Raw genomic sequence first — 25,692 nt, 5'->3', positions numbered from 1 at the left:
TTTACGACTTGATTTCATTATCATCAGAAAACCGTTTCCCCCTGATGTCCTTCTTTAAGTTTCGAAACGAATAATAATCACCAAGGGTCATGTCTGAACTGTACGGGAGGTGGTTTATGACGGCGAAGCAATTTCCGTCTGCAGCAGTCCTCGCAAAATGCCAGGTATGAGGTGGCGCTTTGGCGTGCTAAAAATGCACCAACTCTTTTTTTTGACCCCACGTTTTCTTCAACCACAGCACACAGCTCCTTCGGGATTCCTGCATAGGCTGTCCCATTTATCATAGTATTTTTACCAATAAATGTTATAAGGAAGGGACCTTTGGTGTCCTTGAAAATGGGAATCATCAATGTTTTGGCAGGTTTTTGCACTTTTGCTTTCATGGGCGGTGGCGACCCCCCGTGCTTCCATTGTATGAATTATTATTTGGTCTCCGGGTCATAATAGTAAACCCAAGTATCATATCCAACTATTAAAATATGAATCAGGTTCCAGGTTTCATTTGAAAGGGCAAAATTTTCATTACTAAAGTCGACTCGATCCTGTTTTTGAGATGCCGAAAGCAATTTTGGTACCCAACGGGAGGAAGCCATTTTCATACCGAAGTCTTCAGTTAACATGGAACAAATTGTTGGTTTTGGAACACCCATCTCATCTGCTAAATAGGACAGTTTCAATCGCGGATCTCTCATTATTGGTTCATCTAGTTTCCTGAGCCTTTCTGTGGGAGAAACAGATTTTGGGCGTCCTAGCGGCTTTTTGTCCGAGACTTCTTTTCGCCATCATTTGAACTTATTGACCAAATTGAATTTGTGTCTTGTGTTGGGCAGTTTTCATCGTAAATTTTAAGCATTCGATCATAAATCTGCGACACGTATTGCCCCTCCAGCATTAAAAGTTAAATCACACTACGATATTTAATTTGCAAATCTGACATTTTTCCGTCGAGGTAAAGTTTGCTGATTTATTGCTAGTGTTTATGTCAACCTACAAACCTGAAAAAAATCACAGCCTCCTAAATGTATCTGAAGTTTGTTATTTCATCAAAAGTTTGATCGCAAACAGTGCGGAACATACCTTTTGAAAATCAATAATAAAACACCTACGTAAATCCTATCTAAAAAATCATACAAAGAACTTGCAAAATAATCCGCCTCGTTATACGTCATCGTTACATTCATCGACTAAAAAATGAAGACTTTCTTCCTTCATTCAAAAAGGAAGAAGAATTCGCCGTCCGAGTCCATTTTATTTCAATATTAAACCCACATAAATTTTATGTTGGGTCGAAATTAGGTTTTATTCCGACTTTGGGAACATAAACCGTGCTTTCTCCCGTCCAATTTCATCCATCTCTTGGTTACCGGCTTGCCCTCCCCGTGAGCAAAATTGGATTTTAATACGACGAGGAATCAAGGAACAAGCGGAGAGGAATGAATGGAGAAAAGAACAAAATTAGAATTTCGGTGAAAGTCGGCAGCACGATTTATTTATTTCCTTTCTACTTTCACCCATCGAGAACATAAATCAGGGGACAACTCCGGACCAGACGATCACAATGTGTTCTTCGGAGGCTGCTTTCACCAAAATATGTGTTTCGACGAGTATTTTTGTTCGAGAGGATTATAGATTGGGGATGAAATGAGTGAAAGTACGTGAACACAAAGTCATCAAGTCGGTGGATTGGATAGATGGAGAGACAGGTGTATTATGCAATCCGTGATTTTAGTGGAATTATTCACTGGGACGGGGTCTGGGAGGATACAACTTGTGCAATTAGTGGCAAAACTGCAAAAGGGGTACTCATGAATAAGTGAGAAAGTCAAATCTTTTATGAATTAAATGTATTCACCTTTGTAATTATTACCGTTTGGTAGGAAATAGAGACATGAAGAAGAACAAGAAATGAAAACCTGGTCGATCGAAATAAATTCGAGGTTGAAAATCATGCTTAACAAAATTCTTATCGTTTATCGACTTATTATTCCGGGAAAAATTTGTTTCCGTTCGATGAAAAATCGTTACCGGAAGTGTGAAGCTATTTATATGCGCCAAGATCGACATGATTTTCAATTCGTATAGAAATTACTATTTATTATGTCAAGAGGATAATACGAACTTTTTTATGTTCATGAAAAATTGTTGATGGCAAATCGTTACCAACGCGGTAAAGCCTAATTCTACCACACAATTAATTTTTAGTGCTTTCCACTAATAGTGGAAAGCACTAAAAATTCTTGGTGGGACAATATTTAGGATAATCCTAAGTATTGTCTCACCAAGAATTGCATCCACTTTTTTGAGATGAACACCCCCAAAGATTTTAATTGGGTGAAAGCACCCGTCCTGAAAGCAGAATTAAGTAAACTCCTGGACGTCACAAAGCATGATTGTTTCGTGTTATGCATGGCTCCCGTGTTATGATGTGAACCCAATTTTGTTGTCCTCGTTTCATCCACAGAGATAGAAAGTTGGATGGAGGAGAGCAAATTTAGTGGAGATGATGAAGTGGTCGTGGTGAAAGTGAGTGAGTGTTTGTGTGGGTGACCAAGTCCATCCATTTGAAAGGACTGAATTTGTTTGCGAGTGTTGTGTGGGTTGTTTTGTCTGGTTTTTGAGTGGTGAAAGCGAGATCAAAATTTACAATGGTTCAGTGAAAACAGAGAATGGAAACTTGGGGACTGTGCGAAAATTTTGGTATCGATTTGTGTGGGGGGATCACATTTTCTATGGGGTTCCCAATTCTATATAAAAAAATTGGTCACATGCATCAGAATTTTAAAGGTTTCAAGTTTTGATGACGATAGTAATTTATGTAAACTGAAAGTATAACGCTTTTTTAATAAGAAAGATCAGTTATTCGCTGTTCTATAGCTCATTAGCAGTTTGACGCTACAACCCAGAGACAGATGTTTCGTAAAAAATTGATTTTATAAGAATTTCTGGGATTTTTATTGGTATTTTCAGACTTTAGTGACGATAATAAATATATACTGTAAATGTAATATTCAAATTAAACTTTGGGTTTCTTCTTGATCGACTGTATAAATATGTAAAGCTCGCATTTTGCACAGATGAAATTTTATAATATCCAACAATTCTCACTTAGAAATTTTCGAGAGTAAAATATAAAATGATAAAACAATGAAAACTTGTTCCATTTTTTAAAAGTATACTTAGAAATTTCACAAAAACCGTACGGCTAGTAAAGTTCTTGAACATTACTCGAAATAATTAATATTTTTACTTTGAGAACTAAACAGTGTTTCTGATATTTCTATCAAAAAATCCAATTCAACTGTATAAATGTAATTCAAAAAATATAAATTCACTTTTATCCCTTTTCAGGTGCTGCCAACCGGAAATATACGCTTTCTCCCCTTTCCCATTGACAAGTTCCGACCCGACGTTCACTTTGCGACGCTTCAGTGCAAACTTAGTAATCCGTCGGGAACAATTATCAGTCCGGAAGTCGTGGTTCGTGCAGGTAAGAAATCCAGGGAAAAGTGAAAGCAAAACTTTCTGGGGAAAACTTGCACAAAAAATTATGAGTTTTCCTCCCCAAAATTTCTGTCGTTATGTCATTTTAATTAGAAATTGTGTTCGTAATCTCTGGAATTGTTGCAGTGCTGGACACCCCGTTCCACATCCAAAATCCGGACGTGGCCGTGATCCGGGGAAATAATGCCGTTTTACGGTGAGTTTTTTCCCCTTCTTGTCATGAAGCCAGTTATCTCATCATTTTGCAAATTATGGGACACGTGGGTACATCAAATTGTGAGATTAATCGACTCCCATAAATCAATCAACTACCTTGTAATTAATGTATGTCAAGTTTAAAATTTCATCAAATTATTGAAGGAATCCACACAGTCATTGCTAGCTTTGTAAAATCAAATTTTATACAATAATGTTACATGAATTTACAAAATAAAGAGACCCCTTGGTCTGAATAAAGTTGCAAAAATTTGCACGCTAATTTTACTTAGAAATATGTATTTATAAAATTTTGTGAGTTTTCAAGTCTACCGAATTTATGAAAGTGTTATTTGCTAAAATTATTTCCTCAACATTTGCAAATAATTTAAAATGTGGATAATCTCTTTAGTTTGACACATGCAAAAAATAGCGACATTTTATTTTCATGTTAATAATTTGTTAAATTAAAACGCCTTTTAAGAAATTAGCAAATTCCAAATTTCGAAAACATAAGCAAGGGTAAAAAAAATATGCTCACAAGACTTGTAAATTTTTTGTAAACCTATTGCGGTGGATCGAAGTCAACCGGACAGGATTTCTACGCGCCAAAATCACGTGCCCATTTGATTAACATTGGAGGCGGGCCGAAATTCAAATCAAATCCATCCGGTTGACTTCGATGCACCGCAATACTTTGCGGTGCATCGACGCTAACGCGTCTCATTTGTAAAAGTTTGTAAAATTATTCAATAAAACGCGCAGACTTCTCAAAGTTACCAAAGACCAAAGGGTGAATTGCTTCAGTGTTTTTATTTGAGGACATTGTTTCACCAACATTTGCAAATAATTTAGAAATATTTTTTGTTTGACTGACTTAAAAAAATTAATGACATTTTATTTTCGTATTTAATAATTTGTCCAATAAAGACGCCGTTTTTGATATGAATAAAAATATAGATTCCCAAAAATACAAAAGATTGATTGAACTAAGGGGTAGTGTATGAGACAAATGAAATTTACAATATGCCATATTTGCCAGTATTTAAATAAATACCTAAAATACCATAGCTGCCATTTTTTGATTTTCATACCATGAGGATTCCACCAAAACATTCCATCAATTTAGGAAATTTAAGATGAGTTTATACTTCACTCCTTTTGGTATCTTTTTCCAATGTGATAATTCAACTATGGCGCAACTTACAAAGGGTTAAATTATAAACGCACCTTTAGACTAGTACTGAAAAACATCTAAATTTTGGGCCTCAAAAATTTTCAAAGGTTGAGCCAAAATTTGGCGACCTTCGTAAAATATTTTTTTTCGAATTGATTGATGTAATTAAAATTTGATAATTTGTATCTTCATTTTTCCGCAGCTGCCTCGTGCCTCCCGAGCTTGTGGACTATATCACTGTGACTTCCTGGGTGCAAGATGGATCACTCAACATATATCCAAACTTCCAAACAGGTCCGTGTTTCATGTACTCACTTATTTCCCTGTGTTCCCACTATTGTGAAAACTTTACAAAAAATATTTACTAGACATAATTAATTTTGCAAATTTATTCCACCACAAATTTATTTCAACACGGTGAAACTTAGGAAAAAAATAATGAAATTATTATGCAACACTAACATTTTATTCGTTTTTTTAGTCTCCTGCAACAATTTCGCCCACACAAGTTCTCTATTTAAAGACGTTGCAACAAATATTTGTAAAGAAATACGCCATAAATTTTATTTGCGAAGAAGTGTTTACCAAAAATATTGCTCAGGTGTAAATTTTCTTGAAGTTTATTTTTCAATTCTTTCATAAAAAAATTAGGTTCTCAGCATTCTGTAACTTTGTAAAAATACTTGCGAAAAATCACACCCGGTAATTGTATGTAGACAAAAAGGTGTTTATTACAAAACTTTTAGTAGATTTTCAAAAAGGGAAAAGTGCAAGCTTCCATTTTCCGAAACCTTTGCCAAATCTATATTTGCAAAAAAATATTTAAGGCACTCTCTGAACCATAGAAAGATGATGCAATTCCTCACCTCGTCACAGTTTACTTTCACCCTAATTTTATTCTGGGTCATTTCCTCCCCGAAAAAAATGTCACACAATAAAACAGAATGGAGAGAAAGTGATGGAGAAAGTTTTTGAGTGGAAACCACCTTTTTCGTGTCAAGATTTTTTTCTCACACTTTTCTTTCTTCTTTTTGCAGGCAAATGGCTCCTGCTGCCGTCTGGAGAGTTGCACGTGTTCAGCGTGGACGAGTCTGACGGACGAAAGGTGTTGGCGTGCCGAACGCTGCACAAACTGACGAACGAGGTGATGACGAGTGAAGGGGCGAGAATTGTTGTGAAAGGTAAGTGAGTCCTTGCTCTTTATTTGCACTTTTTCCCCGTGGAGAAAGTCTGGTCTGGTCGGCAAATAAAATTCTGGTATCAATCATTTCCTCCGATTTCCGAAGGTTTAGCTTAAGAAATCGGGGACAAAACGTGTGTATCATGGGCTGGACAGTCGTCACATTTCATGTGTTAGTGAAGGTGATCGACTGAACAAATTGATAACGTAGTCATACTGGAATTTTGTATATTTACACATTTGTTACAAAAATTTGTAACATATTTAACATTCGGTATTTGCAATAATATCGAATATAGAAACAGACAAGATATAAATTTGCAATGTTTTTTGTAGTATTAATATCATAATTTTGAAAAGTCTTATTTCGCGATATGGATTTTGCCCAGATCTAATAGTTTCTCTTGCATAGTTTAAAAATTTAATTTCCATTTACACCATAAAAATTGTTCAAAAACTATTTTGAAAAAGTAGTCTCTCATCCTATACACACTAATTGATATAATTAATTGTTCTAACAATTGTTAACGGAACTTGAATTTGATACCTCACTATCTTTATAATTTTTGCCTTATTGGAATATTATTAAAGAAAATTCAATTAAACTTTACTATCATTTCGAAAACCAATTAAAATCTTTAAGTTTAATTTTCTATTGCAAAATTCGGGAGAATATGGAATTGAACGAAACAAGATTTCCTCCTGCTTTCTCTGCCTTTCCCTCATTTTCCATCCGGAGAAAATAATCCTTGGTAAAATCTCTGGGGTATTGTGCAGTAAAAGCACACAAATCCTTAACAATTAGGCCACATCCCTACATTCGACCAGCGAACTGGCTGCCGGGTCGTCGGCTTATGGTTCGCACAGATGGATGGACGGCTCGATGAAATCGCAGTGTTCCGGAAGTGCTCTCAAAATTGGGAGTTATGAATAGAATAGCATTCGCTAAATCCAAATTGTAAACATTATTATCTGCAAAACGAACATTTCCGATTGTACATAAATATGACTTGCAAATCGTGCTAAAACTTGTATTGTATTAAAATGAGGGCAACATTGTGCAATTTTTGTGTTAAATTACAGGGTAAATTATGAATAATTTATTCGCGTATTACGAACGTGAATTTTACCAAAATTTCCCCGATATGAACAAACTTGTAGAAAATTTGACATCCATAAAACTCCAAAACAAAGTTTAGACCTGTAGCAAAATATGTGTATAAAATTATTAAAAAAACGTAATATGACGCTTAACTTATCAAATTTTGACGAACTCAAATGATAAATGATCAGCAAGTTATTATTTTTCTGATTTTAGTCTGACAAAAACGAATTGCAAAAGTAAGAGATTCATTTCATCTGTAAAAGTCTACGATAGATTTGTAATCTTATTTTCGTGTCAATTTCTGTACTATGCTTAGTTTCTACTGCCCCTGGTAAAAATTTTGCTACCAACGTGTTCCCAGACTAAACTTTTGTACTCATACTTTGAAAACAGAATTTCGAATTTTTCTTAGACCTGCATTCTCGCGGAGAACCCTGTGTGCCCCCAAAAAACTGGATTTGAATCTAAATGGGATCCCTTCAAGTCCGGAGAGATATTTTAGCAAAAGTAGCAACAGACGCTGCCCAATTCTGCAGTCTCGCAGCTGCGATTCTGCTCCCTTTGTAAAAATATATAAATGGGAAACAAGATTCTCTCCCTTGTAAATTGTAAAATTATTCCAATCGCATTCCGTCGTGGAGTTGCATAATTATCCAAAAAAAATTGAGTTCCGGTAGATCAGTAAAAATAAAAATTGTATAAAAATTGAAAACCCAGCAAAAATTTCTTATTAATACCGGTCCAATTTCCTCCATTAATCGAACAATTTCCGGAGCCAATTCATCTCCGAAATGCGTGTCTGAATTTTGAATTTAGAAACGAAGGAAAGTACTAAATTACTAAAATCTGTTGTAAAATATCATAAAATTTTTATCGAAAAATTATTATTTTATTTTTGTTCAGACATTCTCCCTCAAACAAATACTAGTTTCCATTTTTTTTGCTTGATTTTGTAAATTCTTTTATTCAGAACTTCCATAAGAAAACTGCAAGCCTTTAATTCCAAAAGATAAATCTTTGCATAAACTACTTCAGATTTTATAATGTTTCCAGATTTCATCTCTTTCCTCTCTATTTTTGGTTCCCCTCAAAAAATAAATCATCCAAAGCGATGTTCCATAATTTTGAAAATAACCCAAAATCTGCACAAACTTGATGGAATATTCCATTATTTTAACCCAATAACTATACAAAGTTGTCTAATTTGTCGAAAAAATTTAAAAATTATCTACCATTTAGCCAACCCATGATCCATTATATTCCTTCCTCCCTAGAAATTTATTGCACCTAAAAACCCACAACCGATTTGATGCCATAAAAATCAAGAAGTAGAAAAATAAACCGACCAGATTTCCACTTGCAGAGAGAAAAAAGATAAAGTCGAGAACTTCTCCATTTCGCAGCATCATCGATTAAACATATCCGTCGTTCACCTCCGTTCACCTTTCTCTCCTTTCTCCTGGACAAGCATCAACTCGACTGGATCCCTTCTCCGCCCAACAAAGAAACACAAAATTTGAAGGATTTCCAACAGACCACAAGAATTTCTCGGTTTTACTTTGCGGGTGGTTTGCGGTTTGGTTTCCTCCCCGTTTTATTTCAGTTTTCTTTTTCTTCCCCGAATTCCCAAGCTCTCCGAGAGAAAGAGAAACCAAGAGCGATGTGGAATAAATGGAGCGGTTGCTTTTCACTTAAGAAAGTTGAGAAAGTCGGGAGGGAAAAGAGGAACTCGTAAAAAACATGGGTCGGCAATGGCCAGAGATTTGGGGCATATTGAACCGTATTCAATTTTCTGAACTGGAAATAAGAAATAAAAAGAAAAACAATTAATACAAAAATTTCACAAATCTCATCAAAACCCGTCAAAACTTACAAATCCAAATTTAAGAATAATAATAAACCTTAAAAAACTAATTTTACAAGAATTGTGACATAATTTTAGCAGAACATTGTAATTATCGTTCTTATCGTGGACCAAAACTTTCACCCAGCTAGTTTTCTTAATCGTAGTCCTACTACCAGTTGCCAATTCTGTATTACCAGACTGGCAAAAATTTAGAATTTCTCAGAAAATTTGTACAAGCAAATCTAAATTTTCCGACCTATGTATGTCCCCAAAATAAGGATTGAATTCGGTCCCATCTGCTCCTTTCTCTTTTCTGGGTTGAATTTAAGGACTTCTTAAAGGTCTGGTCTCGTTCTAGTTGTAGCATCTGATTCGAGGGGATGCTCAAATGTTACACTGAGGCAAATCTCGCAGGCCTTAGTAAATTTGTAAAACCCGTGGGTTTTTTAAAATAATTTTACAGACTTGTACAAAATAAAAAGTCACAACCAGTCTGTCTCCTTCGATTATGACTTGTGATTGAATTAGAGAAACCAACGCATTCATGCAAATAGGATCTACTCAACAAGTTCGATAATTTGATGTTTCTGAATTTTTGTAAAAAGGTGTCGACATCTACCAACTTTTGATAAATTAAGAGTTAATTTAAATGGATTTGATTTATTAAGATTTGAATCTCGTTTTAGCTGTACATAATTAAATCTACATGCTTTCAAAAAATTTTAAATACATCTTGGGAATTTTTGAATTGATTAGTAACTTCCGTAAAAGGCTAAATATTTACTCGGAAAGCGGTTGTTTTTACTCGAAACTCAACAGTTTCAACACTTATCGAAATAAGCAATAAAAAATATTTGTAAACTTTGGATATTTCATAAATCATTTTGAACAGGTTGAAGGTTGCATTTAAACTTAAAAAATCATTAAGCTAATAATTGTGTTGATAGATTGCATGCTGACCAAGTGAATAATAAACAATCCCCGAAACTATTGCGAATTTAGTAAAATCTATAAGTTTTGTGAAAATAATTTCACAAACTATTACAAAATAAAAAGACGCCCTTGATCTGAGAAAATTTACACAAATTTGTAGCTGATTTTCCCTCGAAATATTTGTAAAATTTTGTACAGGTTTACGGAATTTAGGGATTTTACTAAGTCACGAAGTACTGCGTTAATTGCATACCTGTTCACTTTCATTCATTTTAGTAATGATGATGGTGAGTGATTGTGATTGTGAATGAAAATGAATTTCATGTGATTTTAATGAAAATGACTGAAGCATTCCGTCATTTGAGATGAATGAAAATTTCTCACTCGTTTCATTTTTCACCCTATGTTTAATACATGGGGCAAAGTAAGAAATGAAGTCAGATGAACTGAAGTGAAATGAAATGAATTTGAACGAAAATGACTGAATGTGAATTAAAAACTTCAGTCAGAAATCGGGATGACTGACTTTTGAATGAAAAGTGAATTTTTGAACAGGAATGGTTAATTGTCTCCTTATCAAGTTGTTCAATTCTTTCTATTTCCCATCTCAAAAAAATAATTGTATGCCGGGTTTGTAAATATTTCCCACAATTTCTGATCACGTGATCCTTGTCGGTCCCTCGAAGCGAAAAGGCTGCCGCGTAGAAAGTAAAGCGAAAGTGATGAAGCATTTCATTTTGGTGAAATGCCGATTACATAAAATTGAACTTAGGAAACGAACTCAATTTAATGCCAAAACTGATTTTATTCGGAAAGCAATTCAAGTCGAGAACTTTTTATGTGGGATTGTTTTTTGCATTTTTTTGAGGCGTATTGTGCAGCATGTGAGAGCAATAAGATAAAAAAAGAATGGGAACTGTAGAAATAAAATTTTGAAAACTTTTTTCGTGCAAACAAATTTATAAAGAAATAATCTTTGTATAACGAAAACCTGGCTTAAAATCTATAAAATATTAAATCGGAAGGGAAACATACATTTTTCGTGGCGATTTTGAAATTTGAAACCAATTGATAAAAATGTGTTAGAGTATTTTCAATGTATGCAAAACATCGGCTGTAACATTGATTTCTTGTCGCATTTGCAACTCAAGTTTTAAAAATAAACAATTAATTTTACTTTTCAGAACGAGTGGCCATCTAATTTTGTACCAAAATTGCTCATTCATGTACCACCTGTCTTCTGGCGTTTGAGTCTCCCAATATTACAAAATTTTAATTTCACATGAACATCGCTAAAGTGTTCATAATTTCGCAGTAACTACACGTGACTTAATTTTTGAATACAAATTGTGACGACTAATCATTAAATCTTCCAATATTTGTAAATAGAATGGTCATTAACACATGGAATTCTACATAAAATGAAAACGCATATAGTTCACGTTTTGGCTATATTTATTAAATGCCGGACGAATAAAGCATGCCATAAATGGCTAAATCCCCTCGACATAACTCTAACAAGTAAGTACAACTTTAACATACAATCACATTTTGGACATATGTATTGGTCTAATGTATTAAATGGGCAAAGAAGGCATGCCATTAATATAAGTAAATCCCATGTACATGGTCGTATGCTATACCAACTCCAGAATATCTTTACATTTTATATACTTATGCACAAAAAAATATCTTAATTTTCCTGCTGTATCAAACCTCGCCGGCAATAATTTTCTTTAAAAATATAAAAAAAACACCACGAGGCAATTTTCTCTTTAAAACAATCTCGCCATATTTGTTTATTTTATATTTTTTGTACCTATTTTCTGCCGAAAAAAGGAGAGAAAGGCCTGGACGACAACGGGCTAATTTGATTTTGTGGGAGAATCCACTTTCACCCACTTTCTCCGTCGAGCACCTGTAGCACCACCGCTTTCACTCCGCTCTCCGAAACAGAGAGGAGGACAGACTAACAGAAATTTATTTAGTGGCCCCGCACCCGCCCAGCCACACACATTCATCTACTGCTCACTTGCAAAATTCTGGCGAAATTCAGCTGGAGACTAAGATGAAGAACAATGCGGTGGAGGAGGACCAAATGCTCTTAAGAACGTTGTCCGAGATCTTTTCTGGCGGGATGTATGGTCAATTTGTCATCCGGACAAGATTGATGGGGGAGTTATTGCTGCGGGATGAAGATAGCTGTCCCCCGTTTAGCGAGCACTTCAATCAGTTTTGCACACAGAGAGACACATATGGTGTCACTGCACTCTTAATAATTGGAGAAGGAATATTGCGATTTAAAGTAAGCGAGATGTTACCGCTAATCATTATCCGCAAAATTCAAACTTTCTTCCAAGTTGGTAATACATATTTAGTCCACGGAAGGATATTTTTTCTTGAGCAAGTTTAGTTAGAATTTAAGCTTTAAGTACATACGTTTCCGCGAAATTCAACTTACGATCAATCCAATTAACAGAATTACATGATGGAAAACTCGAATTTCGCGTAACGAAGTGTCTCAACGAGTTATTGCAGCTAATAATTTTCCGCGAAATTAAAATTTCTCGTTCAACTTGATAATACATAATTGACCCATTCATTTATTGCTTAGTTAGAATGTCAGCCACATTGTTTCCGTGAAATTCAAATTATTAACGATCAACCGAATTTACAAAATTAGATAGTGGCAGATTCGAATTTCGTGCGAAAACAATTTAGCAACAGAATTATTACTCCAAATTTGATAATTCTTTTAGTAATGGCTCCACATTGTCATTTTCTACTTTTTGTTACCAATTCCATCACATTTTCCTACTTTCAAAATTTTATGATATCATCTTTAAGCGTGTCATGAATAAAAAACTGCTTCCACAGATGGAGAGAAAGTCGGGCAGACGGCAGAGATGTAAATATTTTAACACAATTCTTCTTTCTTGCGTCATACGCGTAAATATTTTAGCCAAGTTTTACACCAAGATTATTACATAACGTAATATGTAAGGCAGCATTTGACACTTGCGAAAATTTAAGTCATGTGCAAAACCTTAGGAAAAAATTATTATCTTATTTTTCACTCAATGTTCACTCGCGTAAAGGACTTAAATTCTGGAATTAAAGGGAATTAAGGGATTATTTTGTAAGGCTGCTTATTTATCATGTTATTATTTTGCTGCGCTCAATTTTGGATGAGCAGCAGCAGAGTAACATCGTTTTGTATGCCAAAATTTTGAGTTTGCGAAAAATTTTGCGACATCTTAAATTTTGTTTGTGTAAAAATTTGGTAGTATTATTGCTAGTAAATAACGCCAGAAATATTTTTTCGAGGAGACCTAATACACGTCTTCGTTTATCAGGTAGCTAGTTTCCCGGTTTCCAAGGTTAGGCTTTTTTTGCTGTAATTACACAATTACACAATTTTATTATTTTGGTAAAAAACTATTACCGGACTGTCACATCAAGCATAAGTACAAAGTAATAATTCCACTACCAAGTAACCAATTTTGTAGCAACAATTTATCCTCGTTTGGTAGAAATTTCTCAAGTATTTAGACCAAAATTCAAATTTAAGAATTTAAAAAAGTAAGACTACTGATAAACTTTCTACAATTTTAATTTTGGTGAAAACATAAAAATTACTATTCTGTTAAAAAAATTGCCAAAATATTGTTGGCATTAGGACATTTTTTTGCATTAATAAAACACCACCACATTTTTGCACACTTGTTTCACAAAAGTACAAATAAGTATGCATGTTTTCCCAGCTTTGCTCTGCAGAAAAATGCAAACTCACGGAGAGAAATTTCTCCTCAAAATAAATATAAACTGGTTTCGCTATGATTTCTATCTCGTTCCAATTTCCTCGTGGAAAACATCTGCCTCAAATTGCTCTCTCGCATTTTCTCAGTTTAAAATATTTTGGGGAAAACATCAAGACATATAAAATCTCATCGGGAATATAAAAAGAGAATCCTCGTAAAATAAATCTCCACCTTAAAATCGACTAAACCTTAAAATAAATGCTTCCCACTCGTTCAGATTTTTGCTATCGGTGCATTTTCTGTCGTCGAGAGAGACGATCGACATCCTCTCTGGGACAGCTTTCTTTTCGGGCAAAGAGTCGCCCAAAGATTCAAAAAAGGAGGATTGTTTCCCAAAATGTAAAGAAAATGAAAATGTGGTGCTCCTTTAGTCAGGGTTCAAAGCCATCATTACCCGGAAATTTTAAAACATTCGACAATCATAAGGTTTCTCAAAACGGCGTATTTGTAAGGCATTTTAAAAATATTTTATACTTGTATCCAAATAAAGTTTCAAAATCTGTAACAACTTTTTTTCGTGCAAAGAGTCGCAGAAGGATTCAAATAAGGAGGATGGATTCCCAAAATGTAAATAAAAATGTGCCGTGTTCTTTTAGTCAGGAACCTTAGATGGGAACAATTTACCTATAAATTTTCAAGATATTAAGCATGACAGAATTATAGAATTTATCAAAACGGCGTATTTACTACATATTTCAAAAAATGTTTTAAATTTCTGCCCAAATAAAATTGAAAAATCACAAAATTTATGGCGTATGTTACCAATCAAAATTTATTTTATGGATAAAAATTTAATTTAATTATTATTTCTTAAACGTGGTTAGAATTTTAGAAAAATCCAGATTTTGTGGTCAGGTTGATTCCCGAAATAAATTTTTACTTCTTACATTACTAGTTTTGTGATTTTGAAGGAATGACATTTTATTTGGATAAAAATTTAAAACATTATTTTTAATGTGTCGTAATTACGCCGTTTTAAGAAAATTTACTCTCAGGCTTGGCTTAACTAATCCAAGGTTGCATTTACATTAAATTGAGATGAAAAATCTACGACGAAGTTATTCCATCTTAACAGGTCACCTTTGGCACCCTACTTTTTTGATTTAGTCAACATTGTCCCCTTTTCCTCAATACTTTTCCATTGTTGGCTAACTTTCCCCGCATCGCATTGCATTTCGTTCTCCTGCACTCCATCACCCAACCATCCAGCCATCCCCACCTCTTCTCCCTTCAAACACTATATTGAAAATGTGGAGAAAGTGGGAAAAAGAGAGCAAAATTCCTCTCGCCTTTCACACATCTTGACTGATGCGACTGACAGGTCCAAGTGGGATCTGGTGAAAGTATTGAATATAATAAAACTTCTGAAGGTGGAGAAACTTTCTCCCAAAAAAGGACAGGCTTTGTTCTTTATGATTCTCGAATCAGAATGATCCCGACTTTCCCCACCTTTCGAGGAGAAAATTGTATCGAAAAACGAGGCTTATTTATTTTTTACAAGTTTTGCTCCTGTTTTTCCCCTCATTTACATGCGGACCGTTACTTTCCACGTTTTGAGTGAAAGTTAAGCATTCCCAGAAATATGGGGACGTGACAATTTCGAAATGTCTAAAAAAAACTGTGATTTTGGAGAACAAAAATTTGAAATTCTGTTCGCACGAGAGGATAAGGATTCCTCGTGGAGTGGACGGCACTGCAGCGTGAAATGAAATAAGATGCAACTTTTTGTCGTATACTTACTTTCACCGGAAGAAGTAGAAAAAGTTGGGCGAGCGAGGAGGAGAAGTTGGCGGCGGGACGTGATCTGAGATAAAATTGGATTGTTGAAGGAGAAAGAATTGCAATCGAATTGTTGGTTCATGTTCATTTTGACTCGTTTTCGTTTGAGTCGTGTTGGGACGACTTGGCGGTAAAGGGATGTTCGCCGGGGGGAAGACGGGGATTTTTTTTAGTGGGACGAAATTTATGCCCTTTATTTCCTATGTACAAGAAAATGTGTCCAATTATCGAAATCCGGGTTGTCCACGTGACAGGGTTACCTTGTTCCAGAGGAGAAAGTGAGTTTGGAGGGAGGACGGGTGAAAACATGGAGTGACATGACGTGCCCAAACTGGTCGTTAGGATAGGCACGACTGGACTTTAATAAAGGCACGATGGACACAGCAGACCTTGAAATCCAAATTATTACCCAAAACAAATAAAACTTTGGGGTGAACGGAATCGCAAATTCTTCGTAATAGACGAATATTTAGGATGATTTTTTTTTTACAAAATCTTGGCACAAAATAGATAAAATATAGCTTGAAAAAGTAAAAATTTCTAAGGTGAGGAAGTGCACTTAAAAGTATTAAACAAGCTCCCTCCGCCACCCAGATAATTTTACTTCACCTGGGCTGTCTACTGCATGCTAAAATATCTGTTGTAAATAAGTCCCTCAAATAGTCACACCCAATAAATCTAAAAACAAAGGTTGTCTTGTTATTGTACAGGTTTAAAATATATCGGTTTATCAGTTCATACATTTTGACTTGAATGTACAACGAGCATGATGTCGAACTAGTTATACAAATAATTATTAAATATTTGTTGATGGATGAACCATACGTAGTAATTACCACTAAATGATCATAATTGCAAATACCCAGCAATGTTGATCTGGATATTAACCAATTCAAAAGTTGACTTTCGACCAAGAAAGTAATTCTAATCTTTATTTTCTTACATGACGCCGAAACATTATTGTCGATGCATGCAATCATAGAAAGTGGATATTTTAGCATGCAATAGACAGCCCAGGCGAAGTAAAATTATCTGGGTGGCAGAGGGAGCTTGTTTAATACTTTTAAGTGCGCTTCCTCACCTTAGAAATTTTTACTTTTTCAAGCTATATTTTATTTAATTCTTTTTTAGGTTTGAATTTTAAAAGCAAATATAGAACATAACCATTATTGTACGCCGCAACGTTTACATCGCTAGTCTTGCGGATATCGTAGCCAATTTAATTCGTTCAAATTTACAGCATACGTTATAAAAATGCCAGTTGAAAGATATCAAGTTTTGATATGCCTAACCCACTCAAATTTGCTCTTCGACTTATGTAACGCTATATATAAGACCATTGGTGACAATTTCTAAAAGGTGTGGGTGACTTCAAAGGGTCCCTCCACATACAAATTTTCCAAATTCCAGTTCATATTCTGCCATTAGGTGCGACTAGAAATCACTGTACCAAATTACAACTCAATTTGATGATTTTGAGAAATCGGTATGGGTTACCCCAGATGAAAATTTTTCCAATCTGAATTAATATTCTTCCATTAAACTCCGTTTCAAGCTGTCCAGAGAAAAGTGGATAAGCCTCCTAAAGGAGACCTAGAAGGTTTAACTCCATAAGGCTGCGTAAGCCACGTTAACAGCCAATCACAGGAAAGGACGAGGTTTTCTGACTTTTTCACCATAACCTCTCAGTTTTTTCGGCTTCTTAAACAATCGAAAATATACATTTGTTTCGATTTTGGCGTACAAACTATACAATTTACTGCATTTTTGATAATCTCAGACTCCGAAAATTAAGAGAACATCAAATTAAAAATATTAAATTTAAAAAATTTTCTGATTGGCTGGCGACGGGAGGGAGGGGTCGAAAACCTCGTCCCCCTTGGTTATTGGTCAATTTGGCTCTCAATGTGGCTTATGCATTCTTATTACTCTACATCTTCTATATGAATGTATGTTCAATGCAAGCTGTCTGAGTTCACCGCCTTAAAGACATTACATTACATTACCCGAATGAGCCGAATTATTTTTATTTGACACCACTTATTTTAATTCTGGCGTAGAAATCACACGAAATTGAATAATTTAAACGCCAAAATAAAAATAAGTGGTGTCAAATAATAAAATAATTCGGCTCATTCGGGTAATGTAATGTAATGTCCTCAAGGCGGTGAACTCAGACAGCTTGAAACGTTTTTTAAAAGTCAGTAACAATCTGTATGGCAAATTTCGGCTTTCTATGACAATTTTGAAATAGCAGATGACCCCCACGGGTCAAGCATTTGACCGATTTCGCCCACCTTCGAACTTGTTTCCTAACTTTGTCCAATATGCACATGGTAAAATTGCAAGTCTATCGTGTTCACGGTCGGACATGACGGTCCCATAAGCCCAGGCACGGGCTAACACTATAAATTACTCCATAGCGAGGGTGTAACTATATAGTTACTATATAGCAACCACTCGGAAATTTTCGTTATAAGGAAAAGTCGCTGGTTTCTCAACCAATCGACCCAATTCTTGTTTCCCCTTATAGTAAAGAGGGGGCGATCTTTCATAAATTTAAATACCCAGCTATGTAGGTAGTCTCCTTCATACTTAAATTGCCAAACGCAACCATTCACCACCATCAAAACTTTTTTCTGGGAAGTCATATCGAAAAATCCCTAAAGATAGCACTAGATTAGGTCCGTAATTGATTTTTCGGTCTCTTTATTTTTTTCTCTAAAACGCACCCCCTTGGCTGTAGGGCGCGGTCAAAGTTTTCGAGACCTGTCGGAATGCATACTAAGGTGTAACTGTAACTATAGTTTTTTTACCTCACCTTAGAAAAATAAATCCATTTAAATATCTTAATCCTTATCAAATAGTTAATATCATCTTAATTAAATGGTTAAGTATTTTGAACATATACATACTTAACTATTTATAATAATGCTGGTAACCTTTTAACCTATTGCTTTGTTCGTAAATTTAATGAATCATTCATAAAATTCATTCGTTTCTTCCCCAACATATGTCGTGAAGTGAAAATAAATTTCTTAATAGAATCTTAAATTTCAGATTATTTCGTTTCTTTCCTTCTTTCTTTCGTTTCTCCAATAAAGTTTCTTTATTGGAGAATATTATATTACGAGAATTTTCAGATTCTTTAAGAAACAGTATTATGAATTGTACAACGTTGGCGACGAGAAGAAGTTATTATTTAGTTGATAATAACGCATATGTACATTAGATTATTTCTTTATTATTCTTTTTTTTTTTTAAATATGAGATGTAAATAAGTACTCTACTCTGCGATACAATTCATACTTCTAACGAATAATAAATCCATTATTTCTTTAGGTATGATTAACCACAAAAATTTGTACAAACTAATATTTCGTTAAAATTTACAGTATTCCACTTTTCTAAAAAAATTACAACGTTTACATGGGTTTGAAATGCATGAATGAATTACTGCCTTGAATTTTTAAAGTTGAACAAGTTAAACGCCATGCGTTTAATTATTGCCGCGCATAAATATGTAAAAATCCCTGGATTGTACGCCGAAGGTTGACCCCAAATTGACAAGGCGATACATTGAGCCAATGTAATGATGTCATGTTGACCCTTCTTTACACGTGTCAAATGTCATCGGATCGCATGCTGCCGCGCTTGTAGCGTTTTACGTGTCATGGTGTCATCGACTTCGATAAGTCGGAGTTCCTATTCCTTCAACGTTGCGACCTCGCGTCGCGCCGCACTGCGCGGCCGAAAATTCATGAAAATTGACGCCATCTTCCCCGCGAAAGTGGTTGGCATTGATCTCTGAAATATGTGGCATGAATTTATCGCCTCGCAGTTCTAATATGGCATGAAAAATGTAAATCTTTTAAAATCTAATGGCTTCTCTGTGTAATGATGATGATGATGACGATTCGAATGAAAATAGAAAGCACGGAATTTAATCCGGGACCTCATTTCGTCAAAATTTTACGCACTTTCACTTTCAACTTTCGTCCGTATCAGGACTACTCGGAAAGTTTTCAGATTACCTACACGTAGCTCTTTTCTTACTTTCTTTTCTCTCTCGCGTCTCGTAATAATCCGAATAAAATGGTTTCGCTCATATAGGAAAAGTGAGAGTAGAAAAGGAGAAAGTTTGTGGAAAGATGGGAAGAAGTAGACGAGAAAAATGGACGTAATAAAATAACTATATTCGTCTTTAGGGAGGTTACGCACTCTTAGAAATTTAGATATGAAAATTTTGCGAATTATTTTCTGTGAAAATTTGTAAATTTTTTATATTTGGGCATAAAAATTAGATTTTATTATGGAATGTGTAAATTTGATGCGTATCAATTAAGTTAGGAGAAATTTGTAAAATATTTTGCACAGTTTACTAAAATTTTAAAGTCATAAAGTTCTGCGGCTTTTATTGATAACCTTTTTATTTCCTCATTGGTGTAAAATATTTAGGCAAATCACGCCGTTCTTGGTAACTTTGTAAAATTTGTATCCTTACAAAATTTTACAAAAATTTCCAAGGAACGCTAATTTACAAATGGGTGTGTTATTATTTTGTACAAGCTGAAAAAATTATGTTACAAAGCTTACAGATTTTGTCAAGTTACCAAGAAAGGCGTGTATTTCCTTATTGTTGTCGGCCACAAAAATTTGTTACAGATGATTTTTTTGTCAAATCCTTTCCAAATTTCGATACCAAATTTAATATACCTATTTATTACCTTGTAAATTCATCAGAAAACATTTAATGTTTGTCACAAATTTTGTTATTAAATTTTACTACCAATTTTTGTCTGCACCATATTTTATATACATTATCTACCCCGTGAAAGTGCAATTTTTAAGGATGACTGCCCAAAGAGGGGGAGGAAGACCGTGATGGAAAAAACGTGGCAGCGTAATCATCATTAATTTCTTGGTTGAACGGACAGATCTCGGCTGCCCTGATGAGATTCAGGCTCAAAATAAATGCGTAAAGTTCGCATCAATTATTTGTTAAAGGCTGCGTCCCACGACCATCTGCATATCCAATTCCCTTCCTCCTTCGTTAGTCCGATACCTCCGAAACAATCGAGTCATTGTGACACGTAAAAAAAATGTGGGGACAAAATTTCCACTCACCCGTTTTACGTAGGTTTTGGTAAAATCCGTAAACTGTGTAAACCAAAAGTTTATAAATATTTCGAAAGAAAATTATTAGAAATACGGCAGAGAACTTTTTAACCTGCGTAAACTTTCTATATTTAAATGACTGAAAACATTTATTATCGGCACCAACAAATTACAAGCAAGTAAATCTCATGACAAATATTTTACCAATTTCTAAAATTAGCTAACAAATGTTTGCAGTTTTAATGCGTCTTAATGCGTTTTAATGTTAAGTTTTAATGCGTCTTTTTACTGTATTCTGTAACGCTTGTAAAATTGTTCTATAAAACTTATCCGGATTTTACAAAGTTACAAAGTTTCTGCCTGAATTGTCTACATATATCGCGTGGCAAAATGTTAAGATTGCAAACCGAGTGTGAAATTGCTACTAATTTGGTAACAATTTTGTGCTTCCGAAGAACAATTGGTAATGTTAGTTACCAAATTTAACGTGAAACTGTGACAGATTTATTTTGAGGGAACATTTTTAAGAGTGTATTCAAGTTGGTTGGTTGATAGGGAACAATTGAGTCTAGGTCATTAATGAATAATTGAACTTAACGTAATTGTTCGTCTCTTCAGGGAAATGTTTTACGCAGACGAAATTGTTACGTAACCCGAATACGAAGCATTCATTTCTCCAGTGAATTGTATAATTTTACGAGCCGAATTCAAAGTTCCCGGGAATTAGATCGTATTTATTTCCCAGTGGAGAATTATTATGTTTCATGCTATTTACAATATTTTGTTTTTTACTTTCTCCAGAACCTGAGGGACCACAAGCGGTGCGAATATTGGGAGAAAGGGAGACTAATTTACGGGTTCGTGCCGGTGAAGAAACGTACCTGTCCTGTCACGCAGAGGGAAACCCGCCACCGTCTTTTTCGTAAGAAACCCACATTTAATCATGGTTTATTAATTAAGCTGATAATAATTAGTAAATATGTATCTAGTTAGATTATTGTTCTTCGAGTTGAGCATTAAATAAAAAATAACTAAACACACATCCCATTCCCGTAAATTAAATTTACACAATTTTATTTTGAAAACTACAAAAAATCTTTTGCATCATTTATTTGAAAATCAACAACGAAGTTTTTCGCTTCAACAACTTGAACTGAATTCCAGTCCAATTTTTTACTGGTTTTAAACGAAAAATAATAAATATATGTATTTACGGCGTTAAGCTTTCACAAATAACGCACAATTCTTACTTGATCTTTACGATTTATGCAGAAAATCATAATAACAAAATAAAATTAGCTTATAGGAATTTTTGACATAATTATTTACTTCCGCTAAGAATTTATGTACATGTCCCGAGCAAAATTTGTTTTGGACCTGATTTACTTTGGGTCCTAAGAATATAAAAATCTATGCAATGTATTTTTTTATCATTATAAAAACTACCAATCTTTTCTGTCAAACTAGCAATAAATGCTGATTAATGACGGGTTTTTAATCTATTTCATGTTTTACCTAATCAAAAACGCACAAATGTATTCACGGCGTTACGCTTCCACAAATAACGCACAATTTTTAGTTCATCTTTACGATTGATGTTACAAATCAAAATAATTAAATTAGATTAAATTCAACCTAAATTAAACTTATATAACAATTTTTGCATAATTATTTATTTCCGCTAAAAATTTATGCACATTCGCAAGAAAAATTTGTTTTATGCATGATTTATTTGAGAACTTCTTCAAAACACAAATGAAATGGAAATGCAAAAAGAAATACCAATTATATTTTTAGCTGCTCGATTTCTAGCAAAGATTTGGGGAAAGTTATTCCTCCATAATTTTCATACGATGCCAAAATATTCTCAAGTTTTCCTGCAAAAATGCGGAGATTGCTTTCTGAGCAGGTACTCACTTTCTCCCGTGATTGACGTGAAGTGGATTTGAGTGAACAGATTTGTTGACCCAGTTTAAAATTGTATGTAAATTGCAAACGAGATTCGTATGAGTAGGATTAGATTGGTTTTTGAGGGAATAAATATGCCAAGAAGGATTTAAGAATGCCTTTGTATGCATAATTTCAAAAGAAAAGAGTTAAATAAAATAGTTGTGCCGAGTTGTCTAGAATTTCCGCTAAATTGAAATTTAATTTGTGATTTGCAAAAATTATTGAAAATGTATGAACAAAGCTTCTCTGAATCATGTGCGATTCATTAATATCCTTGAAATTTGTAAGTCTGTAATCTCCTTGTATCAATTTTTTATAATTTTTACGAATTAAGTTCTGCAAGAATTGTAACTCAAAATTTCTAATTTCACTCCTTTTAAGAGTGATACCTACGTGAAGACGAAAATAGTAATGCCTTCTATAATTGAAATCCTAAAGCCAAAATGAAAATTACCAGATGTATAAATTCTACGTAAATTGTTTATAAATACAAATTGCACTTTATTTATTACTATTTCTCAAATTGTCTTTAAAGCAAGAACTATGCAACATCTTGTTATTAATTAGCTAATAATTTAATTTTGCAAATTAAGTCTTACTGACTGCAAAGTCACACAATTACAGAATAATAATGCTCTTGTATGTTTCATGATAAAAATACGTTTCATGATAAAAATACGTTTCATGATAAAAATACGTTTCATGATAAAAATACGTTTCATGATAAAAATACGTTTCATGATAAAAATACGTTTCATGATAAAAATACGTTTCATGATAAAAATACGTTTCATGATAAAAATACGAATACCTTGATCTGCGTACTTACAAATAATGTTTAACGAAAAAACAACAACAACATCAACTACTTACGAGTTGTTAAGTATTTAAGAAACTCAAATTTCAAAAGAACTACAGTTGATCCTTATCCAGAAAATAAATTAAATTGAAAAAATTAATGATTTGATAATTATTGTAACAAACAACATCTCTGTGGATTTTTAAAAAACGTGAAATACTTCCTTTTCCGAGTTAACACATGAAAATTCCATTAGGGAAATAGATAATTTTATGGAAAAAGCAGTCAGAGTTACCACCAATGCACTCTAAGAAACCCGGTAACTAAGTTATTACCAGGCGGAGTATCTATGTGACTATGTGACTCTACTGCATGGTAATTAATTTATTATTGAGTGGTAGACATTTTGTTACCAAACCGGTAATAAAATCGGTCGCGAAATTTGAAAATATTACCAGTTGGTAACTAATTTTCTACCACTCAATAATGAATTAATTACCATGCGGTAGAGTCGCATAGATACTCCGCCTGGTAATAAATTAGTTACCGGGTTTCTTAGAGTGTGGTATTTGTAAACTTCCAAAATTATGGTTTGATCTCGACCTTATTTTGAGTAACAATAACGTCGTAAATAAAAAATGTACGGTTTTCAGTTTAGTTGTAATCATATTTAGGTCGCGGATCATAGTTCTCCAGAACAAATTTGCATCATTTAAAAATTTCCATAATACCTTTATGAAATTTAATCGAATGATGGTCGTACTCACGACAACGTCTTATTTCGCATCGCAACTCATTTAGCAAATTTGCGAAGATCAAAATCTTTCTGTCGTGATGGGATTCGCAAAATATGACTTCGCAAATCTCGCCAATCTACTGAGAAACACCTATTTTGGTATTGTATCCATGGATTTCTTTAATTTCCCTTACTGGCGATGGTGACAATGAGTTTGCAAAATAATTTTTAAGAACATGTCCAATTGGTGGGTAAATTTGTAAAAAAAATCCCATGGTCTTCCAGCAAAATTTTTGCGAAATCTCGCATATCTCGCAAAACTTCGCAAGTTATATTGCTATGCTCAATTTGCGAGATATGCGAAGGTTGACGTGAGTACGCTCAATGACTTCTACATGATCTTATTCTCAAATAAAAACAAATTTAAGTTTCTCGTATTTATTACTGAATTTTAGGTGGTATCGAGAAATTGATGGTGTTTTATCCGACCTTCCTCCCACGTCGAAAAGGTCGCCGTCTTCGTCACCGTCTTCCTCCCAGCAGAATAGCGTGGTCCACGTGGCGCAAGTGCGGCCCCATGACGCGGGCTCCTACCTCTGCCGCGCTAACAATTCCCACTCCGTCGACCAGGCCGTCATTCAACTTGTCGTTTATGGTAAGCCAATCAAAATAATAAAAAAAAATTTTCTGAAAAGTTTCATACTGAAAAGTTTCATACTGGAGAATTTTTTTGCAAATAATTCTGCAGAAAAAAATGTATATCATAAGTAGCACAAGTAGTTACTTTTGTGCTACTTATGATATACATTTTTATAGTATACTATAAATTTTGTAAACTTTTATATAATTAGTGGGTTGGTAATCCAATCTAATGAATCAAAAACGCAGTGATAAGTTTGCAAACGGGACAAAATTTTTGCAAATTAGTTTGCAATTTTTTTATAATTCAGATACATATATTCGCTAAAAACGGATACAATTTCATAGATAAAATTTCAACTTTTGCCAGCCCATACCAATTAGTGTGCAAACAAATTAATTACACACTGAATAATTATTTCCAAGTAGTAGAAAATCTAATTGTCGAAAATGGCTTAACCTGAGAAGTTCATATTTTGCAATTATCACAAACTTTCTCAAAATTTAACGCACATATATAGGTAAGTACCGTAAATTTTGCAAACTTTTGAATAATAATTATCAAGGTAGATAAGTTTTCAAATAGGTAATTTACAATTTCAAATCTTGTAAACAAATTTGAAATTTTGAAGTTATTTTTTTACTCGAAGTTAGACGTTGTTAACCAAAATTAGTGAAAATTACGTATTTGGCTAGATCGAAAGATAAATTTAAGTGTTATTGGTGATTTATCTATTTATTTTCGTATTTTTGAATTGATAATGCATTACTAAAAAATTTCCCGTTTCTTTTGTCAATATTTCTCAACTTTCTGAAATACTAAATATTTCGTAAAGTATTAAACACCTAATTGAAAAAAATCTGTAAACATTTCAAAGATTTCATAAAGAGGCACACATTTCTATAAAATTTA

General features: G+C 34.0%; 1 protein-coding gene across 1 annotated transcript in view; it reads left to right on the top strand.

Moving 5' to 3' along the window:
- Window positions 1-25,692, top strand: part of LOC110848261 (Down syndrome cell adhesion molecule-like protein Dscam2) — a 109,302-nt gene that overhangs the window by 21,493 nt on the left and 62,117 nt on the right. The window contains exons 4-9 of the mRNA XM_035851077.1: window positions 3,349-3,487; window positions 3,628-3,697; window positions 5,076-5,167; window positions 5,911-6,054; window positions 21,457-21,577; window positions 24,596-24,795. Of these exons, the coding sequence (XP_035706970.1) occupies window positions 3,349-3,487; window positions 3,628-3,697; window positions 5,076-5,167; window positions 5,911-6,054; window positions 21,457-21,577; window positions 24,596-24,795 (766 nt within the window). The remainder of the gene's footprint in view (window positions 1-3,348; window positions 3,488-3,627; window positions 3,698-5,075; window positions 5,168-5,910; window positions 6,055-21,456; window positions 21,578-24,595; window positions 24,796-25,692) is intronic.

The sequence above is a fragment of the Folsomia candida genome, unplaced genomic scaffold, assembly GCF_002217175.1.
Source record: "Folsomia candida strain VU population unplaced genomic scaffold, ASM221717v1 Fcan01_Sc004, whole genome shotgun sequence".
Taxonomy (NCBI): Eukaryota; Metazoa; Arthropoda; class Collembola; order Entomobryomorpha; family Isotomidae; genus Folsomia; species Folsomia candida.
The sequence above is the reverse complement of the archived record's forward strand: the minus strand, read 5'-3'. Positions and strand labels throughout refer to the sequence as shown.